Source organism: Oreochromis niloticus, linkage group LG22, assembly GCF_001858045.2.
Source record: "Oreochromis niloticus isolate F11D_XX linkage group LG22, O_niloticus_UMD_NMBU, whole genome shotgun sequence".
Taxonomy (NCBI): Eukaryota; Metazoa; Chordata; class Actinopteri; order Cichliformes; family Cichlidae; genus Oreochromis; species Oreochromis niloticus.
The window spans coordinates 27446339-27473301 of record NC_031985.2 but is presented as its reverse complement, the minus strand read 5'-3'; the positions used below and the strand labels follow the sequence as shown (position 1 = coordinate 27473301).

The 26963-nt window shown below is 41.8% G+C and overlaps 2 protein-coding genes across 3 annotated transcripts; both read right to left on the bottom strand.

The window, feature by feature from the left end:
* Window positions 1-1804: 1804 nt before the first annotated feature.
* On the bottom strand, window positions 1805-25980 carry LOC100710250 (gap junction beta-4 protein). Of its 2 annotated transcripts, none has more exons than XM_019350814.2 (3): window positions 25943-25980; window positions 5172-5568; window positions 1805-3501 (listed from the first exon to the last, which is right to left on the bottom strand). In XM_019350814.2, the coding sequence occupies exons 2-3, from the start codon at window positions 5559-5561 to the stop codon at window positions 3076-3078; spliced, it is 816 nt and encodes a 271-aa protein (XP_019206359.1). In that variant the 5' UTR covers window positions 5562-5568; window positions 25943-25980; the 3' UTR covers window positions 1805-3075. The 2 variants fall into 2 exon arrangements, with proteins under 2 accessions (XP_019206359.1, XP_003448969.1); XM_003448921.4 differs by lacking the exon at window positions 25943-25980 and adding an exon at window positions 9515-9611 and having other exon boundaries at window positions 5172-5641.
* LOC100709984 (gap junction beta-4 protein) lies at window positions 23089-25968 on the bottom strand. Its single transcript, XM_019350816.2, has 2 exons — window positions 25546-25968; window positions 23089-24686 (listed from the first exon to the last, which is right to left on the bottom strand). Exons 1-2 carry the CDS (start codon window positions 25933-25935, stop codon window positions 24384-24386), a joined length of 693 nt encoding a protein of 230 aa, XP_019206361.1. The 5' UTR covers window positions 25936-25968; the 3' UTR covers window positions 23089-24383.
* Window positions 25981-26963: the final 983 nt, after the last annotated feature.

Genomic DNA, 26963 nt, shown 5'->3' with positions numbered 1-26963 from the left:
GTATATGTAAGCATTTAAACACTGCAGAGAGTACAATTAACAGTAACAGTATTGTAGAAATTCATTTCACCGAAACAATAACGTGGCGCACAGTGTGACGTCAAAAAAGGCGCACACCTTTGACGCTGCGTTTTCTCCATTTTTCTTGTCCACACGTAAATGCAAAAACGGAGTTTTCGAAAATATCCACCCTGGCCGGAGTTTTTAGAAATCTCCGTTTTCAGTGACTGAAAACGCCGTTTACGTGTGGACGAAAGGTGCAAACGCATAGAAAAATCTGCGTTTTCAAAAATACCCGGGTACGTGTGGACGTAGCATCAATCTCTCCTTGTTGTATAGCTTAGCTTTTCAAACAGTTTTAACAGTTACTTTAGTCTGACAAAAGCCGAATGACGAATTAGCGCTTTCAGTCAGAGATTGAGCATGCACCGCTTTATTGTATATCCAGACTTGCTTTCGGCACAATTTACAGTGCGCGCTACTCTGTTTTTTGTCAGACTTGAAATAGCCGAAATACCTTCACACTACGGAACTTCTGTGGCCCTTCCGTTTGACAATCTCTCCAGCATTGGAACCATCATCTGTTTTTTCTTCGGTAACCTTCGCTCACGCTCTCGGTTGATTTTTCTGTAGTCGGCAAACTCATTTCCTTCATTACCTGGGCGGCCCGGCTGCAAAAACAAATACACATGTGCGCCTTGGCACTTGTGCTGTACGTAACAAGTCATGTGACGTGACGCTGCGGCTGTGATTGGTTCGGCTCTGCGCTACTTAATTTGGATTGGCTGTTCTTTTTTTTTTTTTTTAAGAGGACAAGAAAGATGAGGCCTATCGCAATAGTTTAATTTTTCTATCGAGAAAAAGTTATTTCGCAATACATATCGTTATCGTTTTATCGCCCAGCTCTACTTCTCTGCCATCTCACAACATACTTTACCCACACTTCTTATCATACAGTCACACAGGAGTTTCTCATCCAGTCATCGAGTGTAGCGCTTGCCCTCAGCCGCCTCTCCAGCCACTAATTTGGCTCAGCCGCAAATCCGGCTCCGCTAGCTGCTCCTGGAATCTAGGAATCTCTTACTGCACAAGACATCTCTCATGAGGTACCTTGACTTCTACAGACCAAGGAATGAACACTGCCACCCTTAGTCTCCTTGAAAAATGTTAGGGATGTCACTCCATGATTCAACATGAAGACTCCTTCAAGGCCCTCAGCCCCGAGGGTCACCCTTCTTAGGCAGACACAGAAAACTCCTCGTGACTTGTATATATGTTAGCTCCAGCTCACCCATCGACAGGAGTCCTCTCAGAGTCAATGGTCTCAGTGGTGGCAAAAACACATGGTACCCCGATTCCTCCATTTTCTTTCGCTTCAACAGCCGGTAGGACAGAGGTACCTTTTCCCCTCAGGGGTGATCAGCCCGTCCATGGAACCGTTGTCCAGCGACCACACAGGCCATCCTGTTTATGACGCCATCTTGTTGTGGAAGTTTTCCTTTAATAAAGCCAGCAGACAAACAGTGAGCGGTAGCTAACATCCTAATAAAGAACAGAACAAAACCAAGCTTGGTGAGAGCAGCCATCACAGGGCAAACGACCAGCAGAGTCTCTCCCGAGCCCAGCAAATACTTTCTACAGAACAAAGACAATACACAGCTGTTTTTACATCTTTGGTCTCCACCAAAGAAAGAGTTCACAATCTCTTGTCACCTCTTACAGTGGCTGATCCCCTTAAATCCTCCCCCATCCTCAAAAAGAAAAACAAAGGACTCAAAAGGACTGCATGTGTGATTCCCCCCCCCCCCCCCACCCCCCACTCTGGGTCCTTCCTCACCCAACTGTTTAATGGCATGAATAAGTTGTGAGATATTGAGACATTTGGCAGACATGCTAAAAACCCAGTGGCACCAAAGCATTATCCAAATAAAACAATGTGACAAATACATAAATAAAAGAAATTCCAATACACAGCAAAACATGTAATTGGTTTATAATTAGGAGACTGTTCATGTGAAGTTACCTATAGGACACATAGGTGGGCAATTTTATGTTAAAGGCTAAAACACAAAAAAACAAAACAACAAAAAATAAAGCTGTATTTTGGTAGTTAATTAGCTGTTTTAACTACTTTTGAGGCAAATAAAGTTAAACATGGAAAACATAGACTTATTCCAGTGTTTTGATGATGTCATCAAAAAGGGTTAAAATTTACTTACGCCGTAATTATGTGTTTGAGCAAGGACGATGAGTTACCTCTATTTCCAAATGAAACCCACCATGACTGCTATGAATTCAAATGAGGAAAACTAGAATATTTACATATTCCTGAAACACAAGACCACATTTAAAAAATAAACACTGAGTAACCTGCTATTTGCTACCGAAATGTTGCTAAAGAATAACAACAGTTTAAGGTGTAACACTTAGCTAACCAAAGCAGACATATGAATAACCGAAACTGCTTGCGGTGCTGTTAGTTACGTCACATTGATAAAATAAAAGAGATAAAAAAGATAAAAGAGATAAACTCAATAAACAACATTAGTATGTTATTATGAAGACAACAACAGCTAACCACAGCAGCCAAGCAATTTCCTTCTAGTGTAAGAATAAAGGGGATTTTCTTCATCGCAACTTACTGTGTTCAAAAAAAGTGCTCTGCTTGGTCAATCTGTATTTTCAGGTAAAGGGGTTCACCATCTGTTCTGTATCTAGATGAGTTTAGTACCTTTAACCTTTTAAAGTTTAATCCATTAGAAGTACCTGATCTAACAGCTTATCACGATTTACTATTGGCCAGTGATGCACAGGCTACATAAAAACATGAGTACAATCACACAATCATACACACATAAAGAATCATTACTCAAAAAATAGCTTCCTCTTTCATCTGCAATTTTGCTGTCGATTTGCATGCAGAATATCATTTAACAAAGTTTTATTTACAAATCGCTGCGTATTTCTTTGCTGGAGAGCAACAGTTCTGCAAGCAGTCAGAAGGATGCATTTGCTTCAAGTGGCACCTGGAAGTTATTCAATTAGTTTTTCAGAGTAGCCCGAGCACCATGGTCCTTATTTCATAGTTGGTGCTTCCTCAGTCTTGCTGTTACTCAGGTTCTGGATAGAGACTGTTGGGTCCACTCTCAAAGATGATCTAGACTTGTGCCTTGAATGAGGTGTTGACAATGGCTTCAGCTCGTGAGACTCTGCAAATGCCCTCCTGTCTGCATCTATTTTCCTCTTGATTAGTTTCTTGACTTTCTTGCAGATGAAGTAAACCATCTCACAGATACACATCAAGATGCAGACAGCAGAGGACACGACCATGAAGAGAGTGAAGATCTTCTTCTCTGTGGGGCGGGATATGTAACAGTCCACCGTGTTTGGGCAAGGCTCCAGGGAACACTTGGACAAACGAGGTAAGTCGTACCCTTCGTAGATGTGGTAAAGGATGTAGAGAAAACCAGCGTCAAAGCTTGCCTTTAAAATCAGGCTCACCTATAAGAAGACAAATGTGTGTTAAAGCAGAAAAAATCCTACGGATTTCTCCATTGTTAATGGATGTGTTTGACAGGATTAATTTTGCTGTAACCAGTGATGGGAATAATGGCGTTAGTAACGGCGTTAGTAACGGCGTTACTTTTTTCAGTAACGAGTAATCTAACTAATTACTATTCCTATCATTACAACGCCGTTACCGTTACTAACAAGAAAATGCGGTGCGGTCGCGTTACTATTTTTCAACAAACAGACGGTTGCAGCTGTCTTCAGCTTACCGCTTTTTATATCAGTTGTACGGAAGTAGCTGTAAGTAATCTGGGCGCTACAGCTTTAAGCAGCTCCGCGTGCTCCCACGGGCGGCAATCACGATCACTTTTTTTTTTTTTTAAAGGGGGCAAAACAGTGCTGCTGTTTGACTAAAGTCAAACAGCAGCACGGAAGACTGCTGTTTGACTAAAGTAGTCGTGGTAAGCCAATCACATGACCACTTTAAGATGACAAAGCAACAAGGTGACATATACCAGTTTTTAAATTGTGTTGATAAGTCATGTAAAACCAGAGTCATGATAAACAATATATACGCGGTGTTTTTTCCTCAATAGTTTCACCACGTTTACTGTCTAAGGACAGCGCTAGCAAGCACTCTCTGCTTATGACCAAAAAATTAAAAAAAACCCCCCAAAACCAGCCCGTTCATTTTGGTGAAAAAATGCACCATATCGACCAATCAAAAAATGATATGGCAACATGACATTTGGTTGTTTAGGGAGAGGGGGATGTTTTAGGAGTGACAGAGAGAGAGAGAGAGCAGAAAGAGAGAGAGAGAGCGAGTTTTGAGATGTGAGAGATTTGTGATGTTTAGCATGTTTGGCGTGTGTAGATAATGTGTTGTCTTGTGTAGTTAGTGTGTAATGTTGTGGATAGTTTTGTGTTGTGTGTCAGAACAATGCGGCGACTGCTGTCTCCAGGTAGAGAACAGGAGTGATACACCTGCTGCTGTCAGACCTGCAGGTATCAGGCTGTGATGTTCTCCTTTATAGTGGACAGAAATTATTTTTTTGGAGTGGCACAAATAATTTGTGTGGCATCTTATTGAAGAACAGCTGATTGTTATGTAAATAGTTTGAAATGGTTATTAAAAAAGGGTAAAAGGTAAATGGCTGCGAATAACTTTGATGTTTGCAAAACTTGTGCATAGGATTTTAAAAACTGACCATTTATATTTGTATTTAAAGTTATGAAATATGATTCACATGTTTGTGGTTGTTACAGTAAAAAATAACTTTTTCTACTCAGATTTTATGTTTTTTGTCTGATTTTAGATCAATTGTGTTAATACAGTATGTCAAAATGAAAAAATGACTGTAAATTCAGACACGTGAGGTTGTGCTGAAAAGAATGATACCAAACAAGGCAAAGTAAATAGTTTGTAAAGGTGAAATGTAGAGGGAAAATCAAAAGTAGTCAGAAATGGCCAATTATAACCTGGACCCCAGAGGGTTAAACATTTTTTTTAAAGTATCGCAAGTATACCACTCCTGCAAAGTCACACAACTTCCCATCAGTTTGGTGGAGCTTGTTGCTCACACATTATAATTGCAAATCTTCTTCTATGTGTGGCATACACGATAACAGTGGAATTAATCTTTATCACCCTTCATTCTTACCAGGTATGTCCACCACAGCCCTCCACGTTTCTTCCCAGGGCGGGCATACAGGTGTTTACCCTCATGGGTGGTGGTGTACTTTGAGTCCTTCATCTGTCGATATTTGACATGGGCAACAACCATCAGTGATGGGCATGTGACGAAGATGAGTTGCAGGGCCCACAGGCGGATGTGGGAGATGGGGAAGAAGTGGTCGTAGCACACGTTGGTGCAGCCCGGCTGAAGAGTGTTGCATACAAAATCTTTGCTCTCGTCACTCCACACCCCCTGAGCCGCCACCACAAACACCAACACCCGAAAGACGAAGACCACTGAGAGCCAAACCCGACCAAACACCGTGGAGTAATTGTTGACCCCACTGATGAGTTCCTCCAGCCAATTCCAGTTCATGATTGCTATTCAAGGGGACAGAAATTTGAGGTGTATGGTTGATCTCCTGAAGAGATCGTGTGGAAGTTCTTGATCCAAACCTGAGCAATGAAATAAAAAAGTAGGTTAGAAGAATCTTAGTAATTGATACAGGGTGATGTCAGTCAGTGGTTTGTAAAGTCTTGCTCCAAAAAATAAAAAACAATGAAAGCCTCTAATTTAAGTTAATTCCCTAAATAAATATTAACTGGAAGTACTGACTGAGACTGTAGTGTTTAGTTATATACAATGAGATCATATACATGATACAAAAATACACACACACACACACACACACACACACACACACAATTCTGCTTTATTTATTGAGTGCTAAATAAACAACAGGTGCACAGTAAGGTAAAGACCCTACAATAATACAGAGGAAACCCCTACAACCATCTGACCCATTTGAACAACTGCTTAGGCGACAGTGGGGAAGAAAAACTTGCATTTAACATGATGAAACCTCCAGCAGAACCATGCTCAGGGAGGGTTTGGGGTGTTCGAAGGAGGACATGATAAACAAAGCTCTGGAAGGGAGCCAGTGATTAATAATAACTAATGATTAAATGCAGAGAGGTGTATAAACAAATGGCGAGTGAAATACATGAGTGAAGAAGTAAAATTCAGTGCATCATGGGAAGTTCTTCAGCCGTGTCTGTGAGTTTTGGAGCTGGTTCCACAGAAGAGAGGAAGAAGTGGCCTGATAGCTAAAGGCTCAACTTCCCATTTTACTTTTAAATACCCAAGGAACCAGAAGTAAGCCTGCAGTCTGAGAGCGAACTTCTCTATTCTATTGAGGTGATATGGTACTATGAGATCTTTAAGATAAGACGTGGCCTGATTTTTCAAGACCTGGTACGTGAAGAGAAGGATCTTAAATGTAATTCTGTATTTAACAGGGAGCCAATGAATAGAAGCCGATATGGGAGAAATATGCTGTCTTTTAGTCCCTGTCAGTATTCTTGTTGTGGCATTTTGGATCAACTGACTCTTCATGGAATTCTTTGAACATCCTGATAATAACGAATTACATTAGTCCAGCATGAACTTTCAGTTTCACTCTGAGACAGGATGTTTCTAAATTTGGAAATATTGCGCAAAAGCAAGAAAGCAGTCCAACATAATTATTTAATATGCGCATTGAAAGACTTCTGAAACACCGCTCCAAGATTCCTCACAGTGTTACTGGAGACCAAGGCAATGCCATCCAGTGTATCTGGTTAGGTCTAGGTAGATACATATTTCAAAGATTTTTAGGGCCGAGTACAATAGATGTATTAAGCTTATTAAGCCTCAGAAGTCATTGCTGTATTGTTTTCACACACTGAAAAAAAGGCCATGTTGGATTTACTTGATTCAATAGTGGACATTGGTTGCACACAAATGTTTTGCTTTGGCAGAAACTTAAACAACTGATTTAAATCAACACAACTTTTTCATATTCAGTAAACCTGTGCATTTTGTGTTCATAAAACGCGACTGAAACATGTTCAGATGAAGTAAGTTGAGCTCTTGGAATATTTTAATCTTTCACAATTTTGTCATTTTATTTCAACACTATTCAATAACTTTTATCCCAATACTACTTGGTCACTTGAATACTACATGTTGTCTTCATATTATATAATGTTCAACAAAGTCTAGATCCTGGTTACCATAAAAAGTGAATGGATCTACAACAACTACCATCCTCCTATCTTTATCCTGGTTGCAGGGGGGCTGGGAAATAACCCTGAAGTGATAGGTTACGAGGCAGGGTACACCCTGGACAGCTCACCAGTCTATCACATAGAAACAAACAACCATTTGCACTTACATTCATGGGTAATTTAGAATCACCAGTTAACCCTAACTCTAATAACTGCATGACTTTTAACTGTGGGAGGAAACCAGAACACCCAGAGAGAAACCACTACAAACTAGCCAGAATGTGGATTTGAACCCAGGACCTGCTTACTGTGAAGCAACAGCACTAACCACCATCTAGAAAATACAGGACAGCTATGATTTCCTGTATTTGATGCAGAATTTTTTTGTTTTTGTCCTAGACAGGTTATTCCACAATAAATAGCGATAGCATGCACGTGGTGTGTATTGTCTGCCTCTTATAACTCCAGTGATTTCCTGCAGTTTGAAATCTCGTGTGATCTTGTGAATTTCATGAGTTCAGCAACTAACCACTCTAACTAGATTGTATCATGTCATCTCAACAAGAACAAATTAAGTTGTTGAATTTCGTACAGATCCTTCATGATTTAATTACGTTCATAGAAACACGAAATTATTGTGTTCAAATTACAAGTTAGACTTTTTTAATGTAACAGCGACCCAATTAGAGGTGGCTGCTCGACTTGACTGAGATGGATGCCTTCCTCAAACCACGATCCAAAGAGTGCGAGACTGAAATCCCGTGCAGTGTCGCGGGATTTAACATTGCTATATTATTACCTTACTTCACTCGAACATGATATGAACAATTTAATCTAGCCCTCTCTGCATATCATGTAGTTTTTACACAATATAGTTACACTTAACTTTAAAGCATGAGGCAATTGTGTTAAATACATGCAAGATGCTTACGTAAATCCAAGAGCTGGCCAATCCCTTTTTTTCAGTGCAGGAACAAAAAAAAAACAAAAAATTCGACATGGAGTGTGCCTTTAAATCTTAAAGATCTCTTAAGGATCTTAAAGGAACACATTTACCCTACCACCACCGTACAGCATTGCTATTCATTTCTATTCACAAATGTAAAAGGCATGTGATTTTTGTTCATACAAAATGCAAACACAGACTGCAGTGATTCTCAGCGAATAAACAAAACCTCAGAGAGAAGAGCATATCTTCTCTAAAGGGAGGTGACCACAACTTGTTTTTCTGTTTGCTTTAGATGCAATGTTGCCCTCTCTCTTATCTATCTATCTTTTTGCATAAGTTTCTCTTTCACTTCATTGTGACAATGCAGACAGCTTTCTCAGGTTGTTCATGTCTTCATTAAATGTCTTAAAGAGACTAGGATAAATTAACATCCATAAACATAACCAAGACTACACTATGGCTGCAGTGTGACGCATGAACCAATATAATTCAGATCCTCTTCTGGCACTGCCACAGATGTTTGAATACCACTTGCTCCACAGGTTGAGCAAGTTGCCACTTTACCACTCTAACTCTGTTTCACTCACTCTGTGGACTCCTTTAAAAAGCAGTTAAAAACATTTAATCAACTTTTCTGTTAATATTCTTTTGTAATTTCTCTTTTTCCAGTTGATTTTATTATAACATGGCTCTCTATTGATATTAATTGTGTTTTAATTGTCGTACAGCACTTTTATGTCTCTGATAAGGGAGCTATATAAATACACATACTTACATTACTTTTCAGTACATCAATAATACATTGTCTGTATGAGTCAAGGCTCCTGGCTAACAAGGTGAGGCGGAGGTTACATTGTGTGGCTTTTGTCTTTTCTTTTGCCCTCTTCATTCCACCACAGCTCTTTCTTAGTTTTCCTGAAATTCATAAATCTCATCTTTTTAAAACAACAAAAGACAAACTTTCAACATGACTTTCTTCTAGTTTTTAGGGCAGCATGAATCATCCAGAGGAATAAAGCGTTAGTAATCCAGGTGTAGTTTTATTTGCACTGCTTCCACTTATCTCTCTTTGCAAATCTTATTCTTTTGTACACATCAGGGCTGAGCTCTTCCCTTGGCATGTGATAAAACAGGAACAGAATGAGTGACATCAATGCCCTTTTTTATTGCCAGCCCCCTTCTTTCCTACTACTATATTTTGTCCTCATCCTTTCTTGTATTCATCTGAATTTAAAACAGAACTCAGCAATTCGGCTACAAAACACCTGTTTCCTTGATCCATTAATTTGTGCAAATATAGACGTATAAAGCAGAAGTATAAAGCATCTTACCCTGGGTGCAGGGAGCACCATTAAATGTGTGAATGTGATGTGTCAGCTGCTCTTGCCTCAGTGTTCACTGACTTGGTTACACCTGGACCTTTTGAAGGGGGCCGGCTTTGAGGTGTGGCCTTGCTGGTAAACATGAGGAACAAGAGAAGGATAGGCGGAGCATCGCTTAGAAAAGTTACATTCTCTCACCTGACGGTTTCAGTTTGCATGTTGGGCATGAAAAAAAAACTTCCCCCAGGTATTTTGAGGAAAAACTCGAACTGTTTCTTTCTCTCGCTCTGCGCCATGGTATTCATCTGAACTTCACCAACTTAAAGCTATTGGACGCCGCCTAGAACGTCTCTCCAGGAAAACAGGACTTACTATTCACAAGGACATGTATCTCAGCCATATACAACACTATAAAGAAGCTATTCATCATGCTAAATCTGCTTACTACACCTCTGTTATTGAATCTGCTGAAGGAAACACTCGCACTTTGTTTTCTTCATTGCACAATATTGTTAAACCCCCAGATACCTTTGCCATATATACACACTCTGCCGCAGTTTGCAACAAATTTATGGACTTTTTTTACACCAAGATTGAGAATCTCCATCAACAATTGCCCTCGTCCTGTGAAATGGTCAATTGTTCTATCTGCATTTTCTGCCCTTCTCCGCTGTCATCCTCTCTATCCAATTTTGAACTTCCCACAATAACTCAGCTATCTTCCATAATTACTAACTTAAAGTCATGTAAACTTGATCCACTGCCGACAAATCTTGTTAAACTCTCATTCCCGTCTCTTGCCCCACTGATTGCTAATATCGTACACTCCTCTCTTATATCTGGTTCTGTTCCTTCTTCTCTTAAAACTGCAATAATAACTCAAATACTGAAAAAGAATGGTTCAGATCCCTCCAATCGAAATAATTTCAGGCCAATTTCAAATCTTCCTTTCCTAGCAAAAATTCTTGAAAAGATAGTGGCTGCACAGGTTCATCATCATCTCATTGGAAATAACTTGTACGAACAGTTTCAGTCCGGCTTCCGTTCATGTCACAGTACAGAAACAGCCCTAGTAAAAATCACCAATGATCTTCTGCTTGCAGCTGATTCTGGACTTATATCCATCCTCATTCTCCTTGACCTTACAGCAGCTTTCGATACTATCTCCCACCGCATCCTCCTTCACAGATTAGCATCTATTGGCATCAATAGTACAGTACTCGCCTGGTTTACTTCTTATCTCTCTGGCCGCTCACAGTTTGTTCAATTACTTCCTCACAGATCAGTATCTACTCCAGTTAATTCCGGTGTACCCCAAGGCTCTGTCCTGGGTCCTTTACTTTTTATCATCTATCTCCTACCCCTAGGTAATATTTTTAGGAAGCATAACATCCAGTTTCACTGCTACGCAGATGACACCCAGCTCTACCTATCCTCCAAACCCACAGCTACTCTCCCACCTACATCCATTTCTGACTGTTTAAGTGAAATCAAGGTCTGGTTTACGCACAACTTTCTTAAACTTAATGGCAATAAAACAGAATTCATTTTAATAGGCACCAGATCAAAACTGACTACAGTTCCAACCAGTCCTTCATTATCCATTAATAACTCTGTTGTCACATCCTCCCCTCAGGTTAAGAGTCTTGGTGTCATTCTCGATAGCACTCTGTCCTTCACAGCACATATAAATAATATCACTCGGTCTTCCTACTTTCATCTCTGTAATATTAACCGTCTCCGTCCCTCACTCACACCACACAGTACCGGCATACTTGTCAATGCTCTTGTCACATCTCGTCTGGATTACTGTAACTCTCTTCTCTATGGTCTACCTCATAAATCCCTCCATAAACTGCAGTTGGTTCAAAATACAGCTGTGCGTATTATTTCCAGAACTAGATCCACTGAACATATAACACCTGTTCTTAAACAGCTCCATTGGCTCCCAATTCACCTCCGTGTCAATTTCAAGATCCTGCTTCTCACTTTCAAAGCACTTCATAACCTCGCTCCTCCATATCTATCCGATCTTCTCCATACATACTCACCCCTTCGTACACTCCACTTTTCTTCAGCTTCCCTTCTGTCAGTTCCACCTGCTCGCCTGACTACCATGGGACTCAGAGCCTTTAGTTGTTCTGCCCCGAGACTTTGGAATGCACTTCCACTTGCTCTACGGACCACACACTGTCTCACCTCTTTTAAATCACTACTCAAAACCCATCTGTTCAGAACTGCATACACCTGATCTGTCTTAGGCCATTTTTACCTTGCTCAGTTTTTATATTTGCTTTTATGATTGTTTATGTCTAAATTTTATCTACCATGTTTGCTATATATACCTCTTTTTTAATGTTTTTTATGGTATTGTTTATGTGCTACTGTAAGGTGACCTTGAGGGTCTGAAAGGCGCCTATATTTAAAATGTATTATTATTATTATTATTATAAACAAGGAAGGTGACAGAGAGACAATGTCAGAGAAATGGAAGAAAAACCGTGGCGCAGAAAGATAGCAGCACAGCAAAGAGAGAAATAATGCAAAAAGTCATAACGATGGTTGATGATACATAATGATAACACATATATTCAGCAGAAAATGTAGGTGGATAACCAGACTGATCCATATAGTATTGCGTGTGATGCAGAATGGATGCAAATCAGCACATTACAATACAGTGTCTGATCTGCGAGACAGCGCGAGGACCCAGTCTCTGTTTTCAGGCATTTAACCTTATAATACTTATTAGTTACTTGCATTTACTGCCTTACCGCTGTGCACAGTGATGATTGTACAGCGTAAATAGAAAACAAACGAGGATTCCAGGCTGCACTTTCTTCGCCCACTGAAAAGGAAACTCTGTTACAGTAGTTTGAAGTTAAAAAGGCCCAAGCTGGGCAGGAGCAGACCCTCAGCCCATCGCGACCGCTTTCCCGTCGCTGGGGAGGAGATGCTAACGAGGATGGAGATGAGTTGGCTGACTCAGAGCTCCTGCTGTCTGACGAGGAGGAGGAAGATTCCAACTCGCCAAGGTAAATTCAGACACCGCCGTCTCCCCTGGATCTTGACATGCAGGACACGTGCAAGCGCACAGCTCCTACAAACCAAGGTTGCAAAATCTCGTAAGAAATTTCCCAAGGCAAAAAAGATGGGGAAGCATGTTTTGCCTGTTTTCCTGGAGCTACACGATGAGATTGCAGTGACGTGGAAAGCAAAACCTTACAGCGAGAAACACCCCATCATGGGGCGCTCCCTGCTGCTGGATTGAGGGGATGGAGTCTATCGGCCTCCACCAGATGCCACAAGTGGAGCCGTTGGTAGCGAGCCATCTTCACACGAAGACGTCTGTGTCCTCATCAGCTCCATCCCTCCCCTCCAAGACAGACCGCTTCCAGTCTAGCCTTACGGAGAAGTGCTACAAGGCAACGGTTCTATCGGTAAGAGCCCACAACGCCTCCTCTATGCTAATGGCTTGCCAAGCTGAGCTAGAAGAGGACATAACATGCAGAAGAGATGTGAGGAGAAAAAGAGAGATGAGGCTCTGAAACTCTGCCTGCCGAGAAGGGCCCAGCACGCCACCGCACCAGTCATTGTATTTGATAAGGAAAGTATGTCACGGTGAACACACACAGGGGGTGTTTACATACATCATTTGGTGTGAGTTCAAGTCCTGCCATTTTTTAGCGCACCATGTAGAGTTTGTTGCAAGGTCTGACCAATGTCGTAGCGTATCTGGATGACATCATACTGACGGGAAAAAATGACATGGAACTGGATGGAGTACTGCAGCACTTAGAGGAGGCGGGCCTGCATTTAAAAAGGAGCAAATGTCAGTTCATGGAGAAGGAAGTGACATTTGTGACAGAGCTCAAAGCTTATTTGGGGTTGTTGAACTTAAGTTCTTGCCCAACTTGTCCACACTGTTTGAGAAGGTTTTCTGCAAGTCAAAGGAACTGTTGCAGTCAAGTAGTGTATTGGTACACTATGATGAGAAGAAAGGTTTAATTCTTTTTCTTGCGATGCGTCCCCCTACGGAGTGGGAGCAGTGCTAGCTCACAGCATGCCAGATGGTCAGGAGAAACCTACCTATGTCATTAAATGCAGAGAGGGCAAGAACAACAGTTATGATGTTCTGAGTCGTCTTCCTCTTCCAGAGAATCAGAATCAGAATCAGAAGACTTTATTTATCCCCAAGGGGCAATTAACAAACAACCGAGCAGCATACGTCGAAGATAAGGACAATAAGAACAGGCAATAGGAGTGAAATAATAAATACACAGAATATACAGTATATACAGTTTTAAAATTACACAGTTTTAAAATTAAAGTGACTGAAGGTGAATAAATAACTGCAAGTGACTAAAAGTGAATAAAGTGTCAGTAGTGTAAGAAGAGTGTAGTTTATGTTTCTGGTGTGGGAAATGTTCTTATTAGCTGGAGTTAAAAAGCAGAGTGGCTTTGGGGACAAAGGTGGCTCTCCTCCTCTCAGTCCTGCAGGAAATGCAGCAGAGGCGTCGCCCAGAGGGGAGCCATTGAAATGCGGGGTGAAGAATGTGAGAGGGGTCGTTGATGATTTTGGCTGCCTGTCTAAGGGCCTGTTGGCTGAAAACCTGTGCCAGAGTTCTGACAGGCAGTCCAGTGATTTTAGAGCACACTGATGCAGTGTACTGCAGTCTGTTCCTGTTCCTGTTCTGAAGGCTGAGGGAGTGGAACCAGCAGGTGATGGAGAAGGTCATGATGCTTTCCAGGAAGGCATAGTAGAAAGTCATCATGATGGGTGTGCTGACTCCAAAGGAGTTGAGTTTCCTAAGGAGGTATAGCCATTGGTGGCACCTCCTGAGAATCTCCTCTGTGTTGGCAGAGAATTTCAGGAGGTTGTCGAAGATGGTTCCCAGGTATTTGTACTCCTCAACTACCTCCACTGGCTTCCCGTGGATGGTGGTGGTGACTGAAGCAGGCAGATCCCTCTGCCTACTGGAGAAGGTCACCACCATCTCTTTGGTTTTGCTCACGTTCAATTCAAGTTTGGAGCTGTCACACCACTCTACAAACTCCTGAAGAGTGGGCCCGTGGTGTTGTGAGGGGCCTGACAGCAGTGACAGGAGAACTGTGTCGTCAGCATATTTAACCAGGTGACAGTTGGGCTGTGTGGCTCTGCAGTCATCGGTGTAGAGGATGAAGAGCAGGGGGGAGAGCACACAGCCCTGGGGGGAGCCAGTGGAGGTGGAACGGAGACCGGAAAGAGAGTTGTTGACCCAAACATTCTGAGTCCTGTTGGTCAAAAAGTCCAATATTCACAGGATTAGCTGATCATCCAGGTGAAATCGGGTGGAAAGTTTAGTGGCCAGGATATGAGGCTGCAGAGTGTTGAACGCTGATGAGAAATCAGCAAACAGAAGTCTGGCGGAGGAGTCAGGGAGGTCCAGATGCTTGTGGATGGAGTCCAAGATGAAGATTTTGGCATCATCAACACTTCTGCGTGCACGGTAAGAACCCCGCTAAAGAGCTGGCAGCAGAGGAACAGGTGTTAACAGTGGATCAGGACCAGGAGGGGGTGATGACATCTGAGCAGCTACAAAGGTGGACAACCAAAGATCCGATACTCTCCCGAGTGCATGAGTATGCTTTGAGAGAATGGCCCACTACACAGCATCCTAATTTTAAGCCCTACAGACAGACACAACAGTAGCTGAGTGTGTAGAATGGGTGTGTGGTGTGGGGGGCTAGGGTGGTGATACCAGAACGAGGTTGACGCCCCCTGTTGGAACAGCTACATCAGTCACACCCGGGAATTAGCCACATTAAAGGCCTGGTCAGAAGCTACATGTGGTGGCCGCAGATGGAGACTGATTTAAAGACTTGCACGTGAAGTCCTGCGGTACATGTCAAGAACAAAGACATAGCCCTCAAGAGGCACCACTACACCCCTGGGAGTTGCCATGGAAGCCATGGAGGAGAATACATATAGATTATGCTGGCTCTCTTTTGGGTAAGATGTTCTTAGTAATAGTGGATGAACACTACAAATGGTTAGATGTGTATCCAGTGACATCAGCTACATTAGTGGCAACCATAGACTGCTTGAGAAACAGTTTCACTACACACAGCCTTCCTGAAATGGTGGTCTCAGACAATGCCCAATGTTTCGTAAGTCTACAAACTAAAGAGTTCATAGCAAAGAACGGCATCACACATGTCACCTCTGCTCCATATCACCCGGCACCCAATGAGTTCGCAGAAAGGGTGGGGCAAACTTTTAAAGAACTCATGAAAAAGAGTACTGGAGACACTGGTAGCCAGTGTTGGGTAAATTACTTTAAATTAGTAACTTAGTTCCGTTATTAGTTCTTGCTTCCCTAACTGGATACCCAGCAAGGATGCCTGTCTTCTGGCTTGCTTACATGTTAGCACTATCCTGCCACAAGTGCACTGTGCCATCTAATGGCCTGAACCTAAATTGGCAGTGTAGTAGTGTGAGTGCATGTTAATGATGAAATGAATGAAACTAAATTAGAAATGAACAATGTTTGTGTGGTGGAATTAAGGCACGACGGGACCACATATCCATGTTTTGAGCCATCTTTATTTAACATTTGCATTACACCACCACAACCTCCCACCAACCCCTGAGTCCCCATGTTTTAACACGGCAGGCGTGATTGCGGATGCCGTGCAGGTGCGTCCGCAAAATAATATTTCCTCCAGTCAGGGCATGTAGATAAATAAAATATGGTATGGCATGGTATGGTAGATTAAGTGCTTCAGTGGTCTAAGATTCTAGCCTAGTTCACAGCATCACGTGTGCTTTTTATGTCCAACACGGAAACTGCAGTCGTGGTGCTTTCAATTGTACTTGGAACTCGGAAATTCTGCCTTCCGAGTAGGATGATGTAGGTAACTCCAGACTGCAGATGAGCTGCATATGTGTTTAGTACGACTTTGTTTTTGTAGAGGGCTAGCGATACAACCGTTTTCAAGGGTGTTGCCATATTGGAATCCCGACATCTCTGACGAGGCTAACCAGAATGCCGTTTACTCGAGTGTGACATCATTCCCTGGTCCGTGTTCCGATTTCCGAGGTAAGTCGAATGCAACACACGAAGTAATGAATAACGACCCTATCTAAATCCCAGTAACCATAAACACGTTCCTGATTTTGGCATAATAACTAGTTACTGTGCTCGTTGCCACAATAATAACGTAGTTACTGTAACACGTTACTTAATAACGCGTTAGTCCCTACACTGCTGGTAACCAAGTTAAACAGGGCTCTGTATAGTTAAAGAATCACACCAACGTCCACAACAGGGAAGTCTCCCGCTGAGTTGATGATGGGCAGGAAGTTGAGGTGTAAACTTGATCTCATACACCCCGACTTGAAACAGAGATCCGACTTGAAACATCAAAACAAGATAGCCAAAGACTGTATCATGATAGACATGCCAAGGAGCGCACGTTTGTTATTGTGCGCTCCTTGGAGACACAGTATATACCAGAAACTATGGCGGGGGACCCAAATGGATACCAGGACTTATACAGGAAATGACGGGTCCTGTTTTCTACATGGTGATGTTAAACTGTTATAGACTGTTAGACTGTTATAGAAAAACCTAAGACTGTTCTACTAAGGGTTAATTATTTAGCAAGTGAAATTTAAGTAAAGGCTGGGGAGGGGATTGTGTTACATTTTAATGAAGGTTAAGTTTTTGTTAATGGGTATTTTATGTAATAATTAAAACTACAGAGTAGTTTCAGTTTAAGGGGGGAGGAATGTTATGATGTAGCAGGGATTTGTCCTCCAGGGGGCAACAGTTGTGGGAGAGCATTGCCAGTTTGTGTGTTGTGCATGCCCCAGTTTGGTAAACAAAGAAGTGACTGTAAGGTCAACATGGTCTCCATGGTTCCTTAGTTTCAGGATATCACAGAATCCATGGACGAGGAAGCAGTCTCCCCAGGCCAGACCTCAAGTGGCCCCTCCTCCTCCTCCCCCCGCTGTTGTGACCGGGAGGAAGAAGAAGTGGGAGGGGGGGAGCGAGCCCAGCTTGCCCCCTTCATGGGCTGCTCTGCCTCCACTCAGCTCTGTTCCAGAGCAAGTTCAAGACATGTTCGACACAAAGTGCATAACTCAAGCTGGCATTCCTGTCACTGGACCCGTCAGAGGGAAACAGAGCCAAAATTTGCAGTGTTGTTTCACAAGCACTTCTCTCATGCATTCTGTATTAAAAAAGCCCCGACACGCATATCCAGGCAGTTTGCCGTGGGCGCTATCAAGTGTTGTAAACACATGAAAAAAATCAAACATGCTGCAAAACAAAGCAATGCTGTCTGCCATAACACAGCAAATGGAGACTCTCCATGGTTGTGATAATGCAGATGAACCCGTCACCTCTGTCACAGGTGAGGGAGGCTATGTGACACTGGAATGGCATATGTTTCGGGCGGCAACCACAAGGGGATGCCAACACGTTATCATTGGTGAAGTGGCCAGTGAGCCCTCTGTCTCTCTACATAAAGAGCTGGGCTACCTGCACTCAGTCAGCATGGGTGTTGAGGACATTGGAAAAGGGCTACAGGCTACAATTCAATGTCGCTCCACCACATTTCAAAGAAATTATTTACTCTCATGCTCTGGGCGAGTCTGCCAATTTTCTCCTGGATGAAATTTCCACCATGAGAGAAAAAGGTGCTTTAAGAGTTCCCTCCCAAGGATATGCACAGCGGATTTTATTCAAGGTATTTCCTTGTGCCAAAAAAAGGGGGGAGGGGGATGAGAGCCATTCTGGATCTCCGTGCCCTGAACCAGCATTTAAGGAAATACATGTCACACACTCTCCACAAGTGGAAGAAACCAGGTTTCCTGTCTCAGGGGCAGTTTCAGCCCATAAGGTGATCTCCACAGATGCCTCTCTTTTGGGCTGGGGGGTCACCCACAAAGGCAGAGCAGTGAACAGGGGATGGGGCCCTCACATGTGCTCTACCCACATAAACTGTCTGGAACTCATGGCAGTTCACCTGTCGCTAAAACATTTTCTCCCTTGGCTGAGGGGGTCATCATGTTTTAGTGAGGTCGGACAATTCCACGGTTGTAGCCTACATCAACAGACAGGGGGGTCTAGGGTCCCCCAAGTTACACACACTGGCACACAGACTGATAGTGTGGACCAGTGTTCACCTGCTGTCACTGAGAGCAACTCATGTGCCGGGAATCTTGAACTTTGGAGCAGATGTTCTCTGCAGGGGTGACCCACTGTACGGAGACTGGAAGCTTCACCCAGAGGTGGTGAAGAAGATCTGGCTGCGATTCACTCAGGCGACCGTGGACATTTATGCATCCAGGGAGAATGCTCACTGTCCCTTGTTTTACTCCCTGCACGATCAGATGCTCTAGCTCACGAGTGGCCAAGAACCCTCCTCTGTGCTTTTCCACCAGTGGTCCTCATTTCTCCAACTCTGGCCAGAGTGAGAGAGAGGTCACTCTATGATTCTGATAGCCCCGTACTGGCCAGGGAAGCACTGGCTGGCAGAGATTTTTTAGCTGCTGTGCAGTCTACTTTGGCTGTTACCACTACGCAGAGACCTCCTATCTCAGGCACGGGGGGAAGTATTCAACCCCCACCCAGAGAGATTAGCTCTATGGGCTTGGCCCATGAGTGGTTTAACCTGAACACAGTGGGGCTCCCTCATAGTGTTATCGTAACTATTCAGTGTTCTACACCATTGTCTACTATGACGCTATATGAACACAAGTTGCATGTGTTTGAAAGCTGGTGCTTAGAATCCCTTTTCAGTGTTCTGTGGCAGTGAATCTGTCATTTCTTCAGGCCCTGATTGATAAGGGTAAATCCTTGTCCACCATCAAAGTGTATTTGGCAGCAGTTTCAGCCTGCCATATTAGTTTTGAGGGAGTTGTCTTCTTAACAGGCATGTCTGGCAATCCAAGAGTCAGTATTTCTCCCATAGTGAGACATGAAACAAATGCAATGAAAAAGAACTTAAGGTTATGTATGTAACCCTGGTTCTCTGAGTAGCATGAGTGAGTGTCTCACCAGACCACCCTCCTTGCTATGGAAGCGAGGAAAAGATGGGCTTGTTTTGACTGACATCTGACGCTCAAATGCACTTACAGGCTGGCTAAGTGACGCCTATGTCAGGAGGGGCTAGTGCCTACGTGACGGGCAGGGCTGTGATTCCTCAGACTGTGTTTACTGAATGCAATATGGATAAAGTCTTGGAGAGGCTCACAGCTCTGGAATGGGAATTGATAGACGTGGTGACCAGTGATGGACATTAGACCAACTGCGAAATTGGAATGCAGTTGTTCGCATTAATCCAAACAACCATCTCCTTTACTAATGCGGCTCTGGAACATCAAATTCTTCTCCCCGATAACGGGACTGTGTTTTGACTCTCTGCCCCCATCCTTCAAGGCCACCTGCATCGGCTGGAGGACTGCTTACTTTCGCTTAACCGGGTGAAACGACACTATCATAGTTGAACACAGGATACACATACACATGCACATACACACACATACACACACGCACAGACACCAGCACAGAGCATGCTACATAACTGGATGATGCTGTCACTCTCACCCCATCCACCCCTGTTGCTTGTCATGTGTTTCTATGGTGTTAAGCTGTGAAGATTTATGTGCTTTCTTTGCTGAGGAGTTTATGTTTTCTGTTCTCATAGTGACCCCCTACCAGGAGCTCAGTCTGAGTAGAGTTCTCTTTTTTCTCCTCCACTCCCCTGTTGTTTGTACATTTCACTGTTTTTCTTCAAAGCTACGTGTTTTGACCTGTCTCCCCAATGTGGTGTTTGTATAATGTATGTATGGTCAGAAGAGGTCCAATTCTGCGGCAGGCAACTGCAAGTGACAAATAAAGGCTCATTCATCATCTTCATCATCAACAGCATGCAGCTTCTAGAGGAAACAATAAACTGAAGAAAACCTCTTACCCTAAGTTGTTAACACCTCACGTGCTGTGCCATATTTTTTACGGACTGTTGTGAATAGAGTAAAGTGTCCCACCTTTTTTGAAATTGTGGGATATTTTGAAACAGCATGAATGCTACAAAGAAGATATTTTGTATTTTATTATTAACAACATGTAGCTTCTTAAGGACACAATCAGCTGAAGAAAACTTCTTACCTTGAAGCTGTCAACACCCTTAAGTGACATTTTATACCTGCCTTGTGGTGCCTCTTGAATACAACAAGGTTAACAATAAGTTGTCAACTTTTTGTCGTCCACTGTTACTAGCTGCAGTTTTGGCAGGTCATGCACCCCTTGATTTTTGTAACCTGGTGCATTGTGCTGCTAACACCACAGCTGGGTTGATATCAATGTATGACCAATTCTGTTTTTAACCAGCATTTTGGTGATATATCAGCACAGAAGCTCAGAGATTCACAGGTTAAACAGAGTGAAATGTAACAGTTTGAAAAAATTACAACTTTTTGAAAAATGTCTGGATAGCTTTAGCTTCTTTAAAGCGTCCATGTTCAGCTGGGTGAGGGTGATTTACATGCCTGATTAGACACAGAATTTGCTACTTGTTTCACATACTGTACACTGCTAAAGGCTTGAGGGGACAGAGCCTTTCAGTCTATGCCACCATGGTCGTGGAGCAGTCTACTGCCACAACTAGTTTTAGTTGAGGTAGTAGATTGTTAATTCTTTTAAAAAGCAGTTAATTTCTTTTTTGTTTAAACAGGCTTTCTGTTGAGAATTTTTTTTAATCATTATTTTTTTTATTTTAAAATGACCTATTTATTTTATTGTGTCTTATTGTATCTTTTTATTTGCTACTATGGCACTTAATGTTCTCATCCATTTTCACTCTTTTTGTGTATAGTGCTTAATAAATAAACTTTACTTTTACTTTACTTTGTTTTTAAGAACGTTTTTGTAGTGGTCCTCCTACTCTTGAGTTTGGAAAACTGTGTCTTCACTCAAAGTATTGAGCTTTGATACTAATGACATGTTAGCACATGGCTGTGAATATATGTGTGACTATTTTGTATAAATGAAGTAATTACCAATAAAGGGGCCGATAGATGAGTAGGTATAAATTAGCTATGCAACATATATCTGGCATTGATAACCAGAGTCAACTATAATGAGTCAATTAAACTGATACTGAGTATGTACCCTGGTATTTCAGCTGTTGTACATATGTGAATGCAGCATATGTATGATACTGCAACACAGTCTCATACACAGCTCATTTAAGTGTCATCGCCATTTTGTCTGACGTTCTGCTTGCACAAGCTGTGTGCAAATGTGAGCAACAGAACAGCAACTGCATTTCATCTGACAGTTAGACGGGGGTCCTTTAAATACATATTTGCTTTCAAATATGGAAAAAACACAAAGCAGGCATCCATTGATCTTCCTGCAGTTAGGAAAGCAGTTTGTATCCTTCTAAAGAATACCTGTCCAACCTTAGTTAAACAGGTTCAGATTTCGTAAGTAGAAGCTGTGAAAATGAAGGTGCAGATAGGGTCAAAGGTTGATGAAAAGTCATCTGGAGACGAGGCCATTACCTGGATACACGGTGGAAGAAAAAAGAGGTGTTAGAAAAATATGGTGTGAGTTGAAGGAAGCAGTAGAGGGGGGACTGATTGTCAGAAAAATGAATGGGGAGAGAGGGACAGGTGACACTTCAGGGCAGACCCTTGATGGATTCTGTCCCTGTGGGAACCGATCGTAACATAGGCTATCAGGTTCTGACTTAGGCTTAGCCACTACTGGAAGCAGTGTAATCACACAGACAAACACACTCTTTGCCCATCTGTGTCTTAGTGTGTTTAGCCCTCACTCATCACAGATTGTGATGGTTCCTGGGAGCATCCCGTGGATGATCCATTAGACTGACATTTAAGGGGGGGTGGGGTTCTGACTTTGCACTCTTTCTCGTGCCCCTCATTCAGCAGTTTTTGCAGTGTACATTGCACCTCGAGGGGTGGGTGCAATTGACTGGTAATACCTTAGCCATGTGGAGGATTGTGTTGTCTGTAGCAATGTTTATGTGGGTTTAGCATAAATGTTTGATCTGGACTCAGAACTCATAGAGCCTACACCTCTAGAGTTCCCACAGCCATGCCATAGACAGCAGTTTATTTGGCAACAGTGAGAGCTGCATAATATGAGGAAAATATTTTAATGTTTAATGATGTTTAATGTTGCATACTCACCTGACAGCTACAATTACCATGCAAATTAAGGAGACTGCTCATGTGAAATTACCTATAGGACACAGAGGTGGGTAATTTTATGTAAAAGACTAAAACAAAAAACAAAACAAAACAAAAAAAACCCTGCAGTATTTTGGTAGTTTATTAGCGGTTTTAACTACTTTTGAGGGAAAGATAGTTAAACATGGGAAAAATAATCTTATTCTAGCCTTTCGATGATGTAATCAGTTAATACAAGAAAAAGGATTTATGAATTAAGTCAAAAGTGGACGTACAGAAGCTTCACAACGCCATAATTTTAGCTAAATAAGCCAGATTGTATCCCACTGTGCTGATCAATGCTTCGTTTGTTGCCATAAAACAGCTCAACTTCTTTTATATGGTAGGTAATTAAGGTTAAAATTTACTTACGCCGTAATTATGTGTTTCAGCAAGAACGATGAGTTACCTCTACTTTCAGATGAAACTCACCATGACTGCTATCAATTCAAACGGGGAAAACTAGAGTATTTACATAATCCCTAACCACAAGACCACATTTAAATAATAAACACTGAGTAACCCGCTATTTCCTACTGAAATGTTGCTAAGGAATAGCTACCGTTTACGGTGTAACACTTAGCTAACCACAGCAGACAAATGAATAACCGAAACTACTTTGGGTGCCGTTAGTTACGTCATATTAACCAATAAAACAGATAACAAACTCAAGAAACAACCCTAGTATGTTATAATGAAGACACAAACAAAATATAAAATATAAGAATTCCATACCTGTCTGAAGTGGAAACTCATATTTGACAAACTTTACTTCCTACAACGAAGCAACCAGAAAGGCAGATACAGCAACGTCCGGTTTCCGCTCACCATTGGAGCATTGTCCTATCTATCAAAACCGCACCCGTGAAAAAGTTTTATATATATTGCAACAATAAATACATAATTTAAAAAAAACTAATATGCATATCATACTTCATTGTGGTTGAGAAATAGCATTTTTGTAGGTATAAACAATTGTATCTGTCAGTTTTTCAATGTCATGAATTAATTCACATTTGCACCTTCACCAAGCAATTTCAATCTAGTGTAAGAATAAAGGGAATTTTCTTCATTTTCTTCATCTCCACTTACTGTGTTCAAAAAAGTGCTCTGCTTGGTCAATCTGTATTTTCAGGTAAAGGGGTTCACCATCTGTTCTGTATCTAGATGAGTTTAGTACCTTTAACCTTTTAAAGTTTTATCCATTAGAAGTACCTGATCTAACAGCTTATCACAATTTCGTACTGGCCAGTGATGCACAGGCTACATAAAAACATGAGTACAGGCACACAATCATACACACATAGAGCATCATTACTCAAAAAATAGCTTCCTCTTTCATCTGCACTTTTGCTGTCGATTTCCATGCAGAATATCATTTAACAAAGTTTTATTTACAAATTCTTTGCTGTTGAGAAACAGTTCTGCAAGCAGTCAGAAGGATGCATTTGCTTCCAGTGGCACCTGGAAGTTATTCAATTAGTTTTTCAGAGTAGCCTGAGCAACATGGTCCTTATTTCATAGTTGGTGCTTCCTCAGTCTTGCTGTTACTCAGGTTCTGGATAGAGGCTGTTGGGTCCACTCTCAAAGATGATCTAGACTTGTGCTTTGAAAAGGGTGTTGACAATGGCTTCAGCTTGTGTCTGCGAATGCCCTCCTGTCTGCATCTATTTTTTTCTTGATTAGTTTCTTGATGCGTTTGAAGATGAAGTAAACCATCTCACAGATACACATCAAGATGCAGACAGCAGAGGACACCACCATGAAGAGAGTGAAGATCTTCTTCTCCGTAGGGCGGGATATGTAACAGTCCACCGTGTTCGGGCAAGGCTCCAGGGAACACTTGGACAAACGAGGTAAGTCGTACCCTTCGTAGATGTGGTAAAGGATGTAGAGAAAACCAGCGTCAAAGCTTGCCTTGAAAATCAGGCTCACCTATACGAAGACAAATGAGTGTTAAAGTAGGAAAAATCACATTGATTTCTCAATTGCTAATGGATTTTAAAGATTCCATACTTGGTGTAACTTATCCCAACCATTTGTCTAAGCTCTTACTATGATGATTAGTTTGTTAAAAAATAAAAAACTAAGTGACCCCATGTAAAATTTGTACCCTAAGTGAGGTCTCTTCATTCTGATAATCTAGAAAATGGAAGATTCCTGATATTTACCAAAATCAGTCAAAACAAAAGTGAACACTTGGTAGAGATTTTTCTAAACAGCAAATGAAAGTGTGTTACAGAAATAATAGTCCCACATTCCACTGTAGGGACATATTATATGGCTGTTTAAAGGAAGCTTTCAAATAGAAAGCATCGAACCACTGAAAATAGAGGTGGGAGGATCGCTCCAAATATTGATGTTCTGGTCTATCAGATCGATACTAGGTTGATATGATTGGTATTTTGTTTCTATACTCTAAGTTCAGTATATATATATGTATATACATATAAACACACACACACGCTAGATAGATAGATAGATATTGAGAAATATACCTCAGACATACACTGTGAAAAACATCTGAACATCTTTGTGCTGACTGTCACATCTATTCTTCTAAAGCCAAGTGTAGGCGGGTAGTATTGGTATCTATATTGGTATTGGGATCTGCAATACCTGATATTGGATAGATAACAAAATTTGCACTATCGTAGACCACTCCTGCAAAGTCATGCAACTTCCCATCAGTTTGGTGGAGCTTGTCGCTCGTCCGTTATAATTGCAAATCTCCTTCTATGTGTGACATACACAACAACACTAGAAATTAAATTTTATCACCCTTCATTCTTACCAGGTATGTCCACCACAGCCCTCCACGTTTCTTCCCAGGGTTTGCATACAGGTGTTTACCCTCATGGGTGGTGGTGTACTTTAAGTCTTTCATCTCTCGATATTTGACGTGTCCGACAATTATCAGTGACGGGCATGTGACGAAGATGAGCTGCAGGGCCCACAGGCGGATGTGGGAGATGGGGAAGAAGTAGTCATAGCACACGTTGGTGCAGCCCGGCTGAGCAGTGTTGCATACAAAATCTTTGCTCTCGTCACCCCACACCCGCTGAGCCGCCACCACAAACACCAACACCCGAAAGACGAAGACCATTGAGAGCCAAACCCGACCGAACACCGTGGAGTATTTGTTGACCCCACTGAGGAGAGCCTCCAGCGCACCCCAGTTCATGACCGCTGCCTTGGAGGGGGACAAGGGGACAGAAGTTTGGGGGGTATGGTTGATCTTCTGAAGAGATCAGGTGGAATGAAGTTCTTGAGCCAAACCTGAGCAATGAAATAAAAAAGTAGGTTAGAAGAATCTTAGTAATCGATACAGGGTGATGTCAGTCAGTGGTTTGTAAAGTCTTGCTCCAAAAAATAAAAAACTGTAAAAGCCTCTAATTTAAGTTTTTGCTTAAATAAATATAAAATATTAATTGGAAGTGCTATAGTGTTTAGTTATATAAAATGACATCATATACATTAACAAAAAACAGAAAACACAGCAGCATGTCCAGCGATTTAGAGCACAACAACAGTTGCCTAGTAAGGTAAAAACCCTATAATAATCAATAATCAGTGATGGTAATAATGGCATTACAAGTAACAGCGTTATTAACGGCGTTACTTTTATCAGTAACAAGTAATCCAACTAATTACTATTTCTATCGTTACAACGACGTTACCATTACTAACAAGAAAACAACAAACTAACGGTTGAAGCTGTGTTCAGCTTACAGCACCTTATATCAGTTGCACGGAAGTAGCTGTCTGCATAAGTAATCTGGGCGCTACAGCTTTAAGCAGCTGCGTGCGCCCCCGTTGACGGCAATCACTTTCTGCCCGACGATCACTTTTTGGCACAACACCTGGAGCTAAGGGGGCAAAACAATCGAAACTGAGGAAGAATAAAGTAGTTGTGGTAAGCCAATCACATGACCACTTCAAGATGCCAAAGCAACAAGGTGATATATACCAGTTTTTAAAAATTTTTGATAGGCCACGTAAAACCAGAGTCATGATAAACAATATATATGCGGTGTTTTTTCCTGAATAGTTCCGTCACTAGCACTCAAGCACTCTCTGCTTATGACCAAAAAACAAAAAAAACAAAACAAAAAATCAGCCCTTTCCTGTTGGTGAAAAAATGCACCATATCGACCAATTAAAAAATGATATGGCAACATGACATTTGGTTGTTTAAGAAAAGGGGAAAGT

Bases quoted from the DNA above. Each gene is read 5' to 3' on its own strand.
- LOC100710250 (XM_019350814.2), bottom strand. From the start codon at position 5,561: ATGAACTGGAATTGGCTGGAGGAACTCATCAGTGGGGTCAACAATTAC. The intron at 3,502-5,171 runs GTAAGAATGAAG...GTCTTCTTATAG, and splicing joins GGCTGTGGTGGACATACCTG to GTGAGCCTGATTTTAAAGGC.
- LOC100709984 (XM_019350816.2), bottom strand. From the start codon at position 25,935: ATGAACTGGGGTGCGCTGGAGGCTCTCCTCAGTGGGGTCAACAAATAC. The intron at 24,687-25,545 runs GTAAGAATGAAG...GTCTTCGTATAG, and splicing joins GGCTGTGGTGGACATACCTG to GTGAGCCTGATTTTCAAGGC.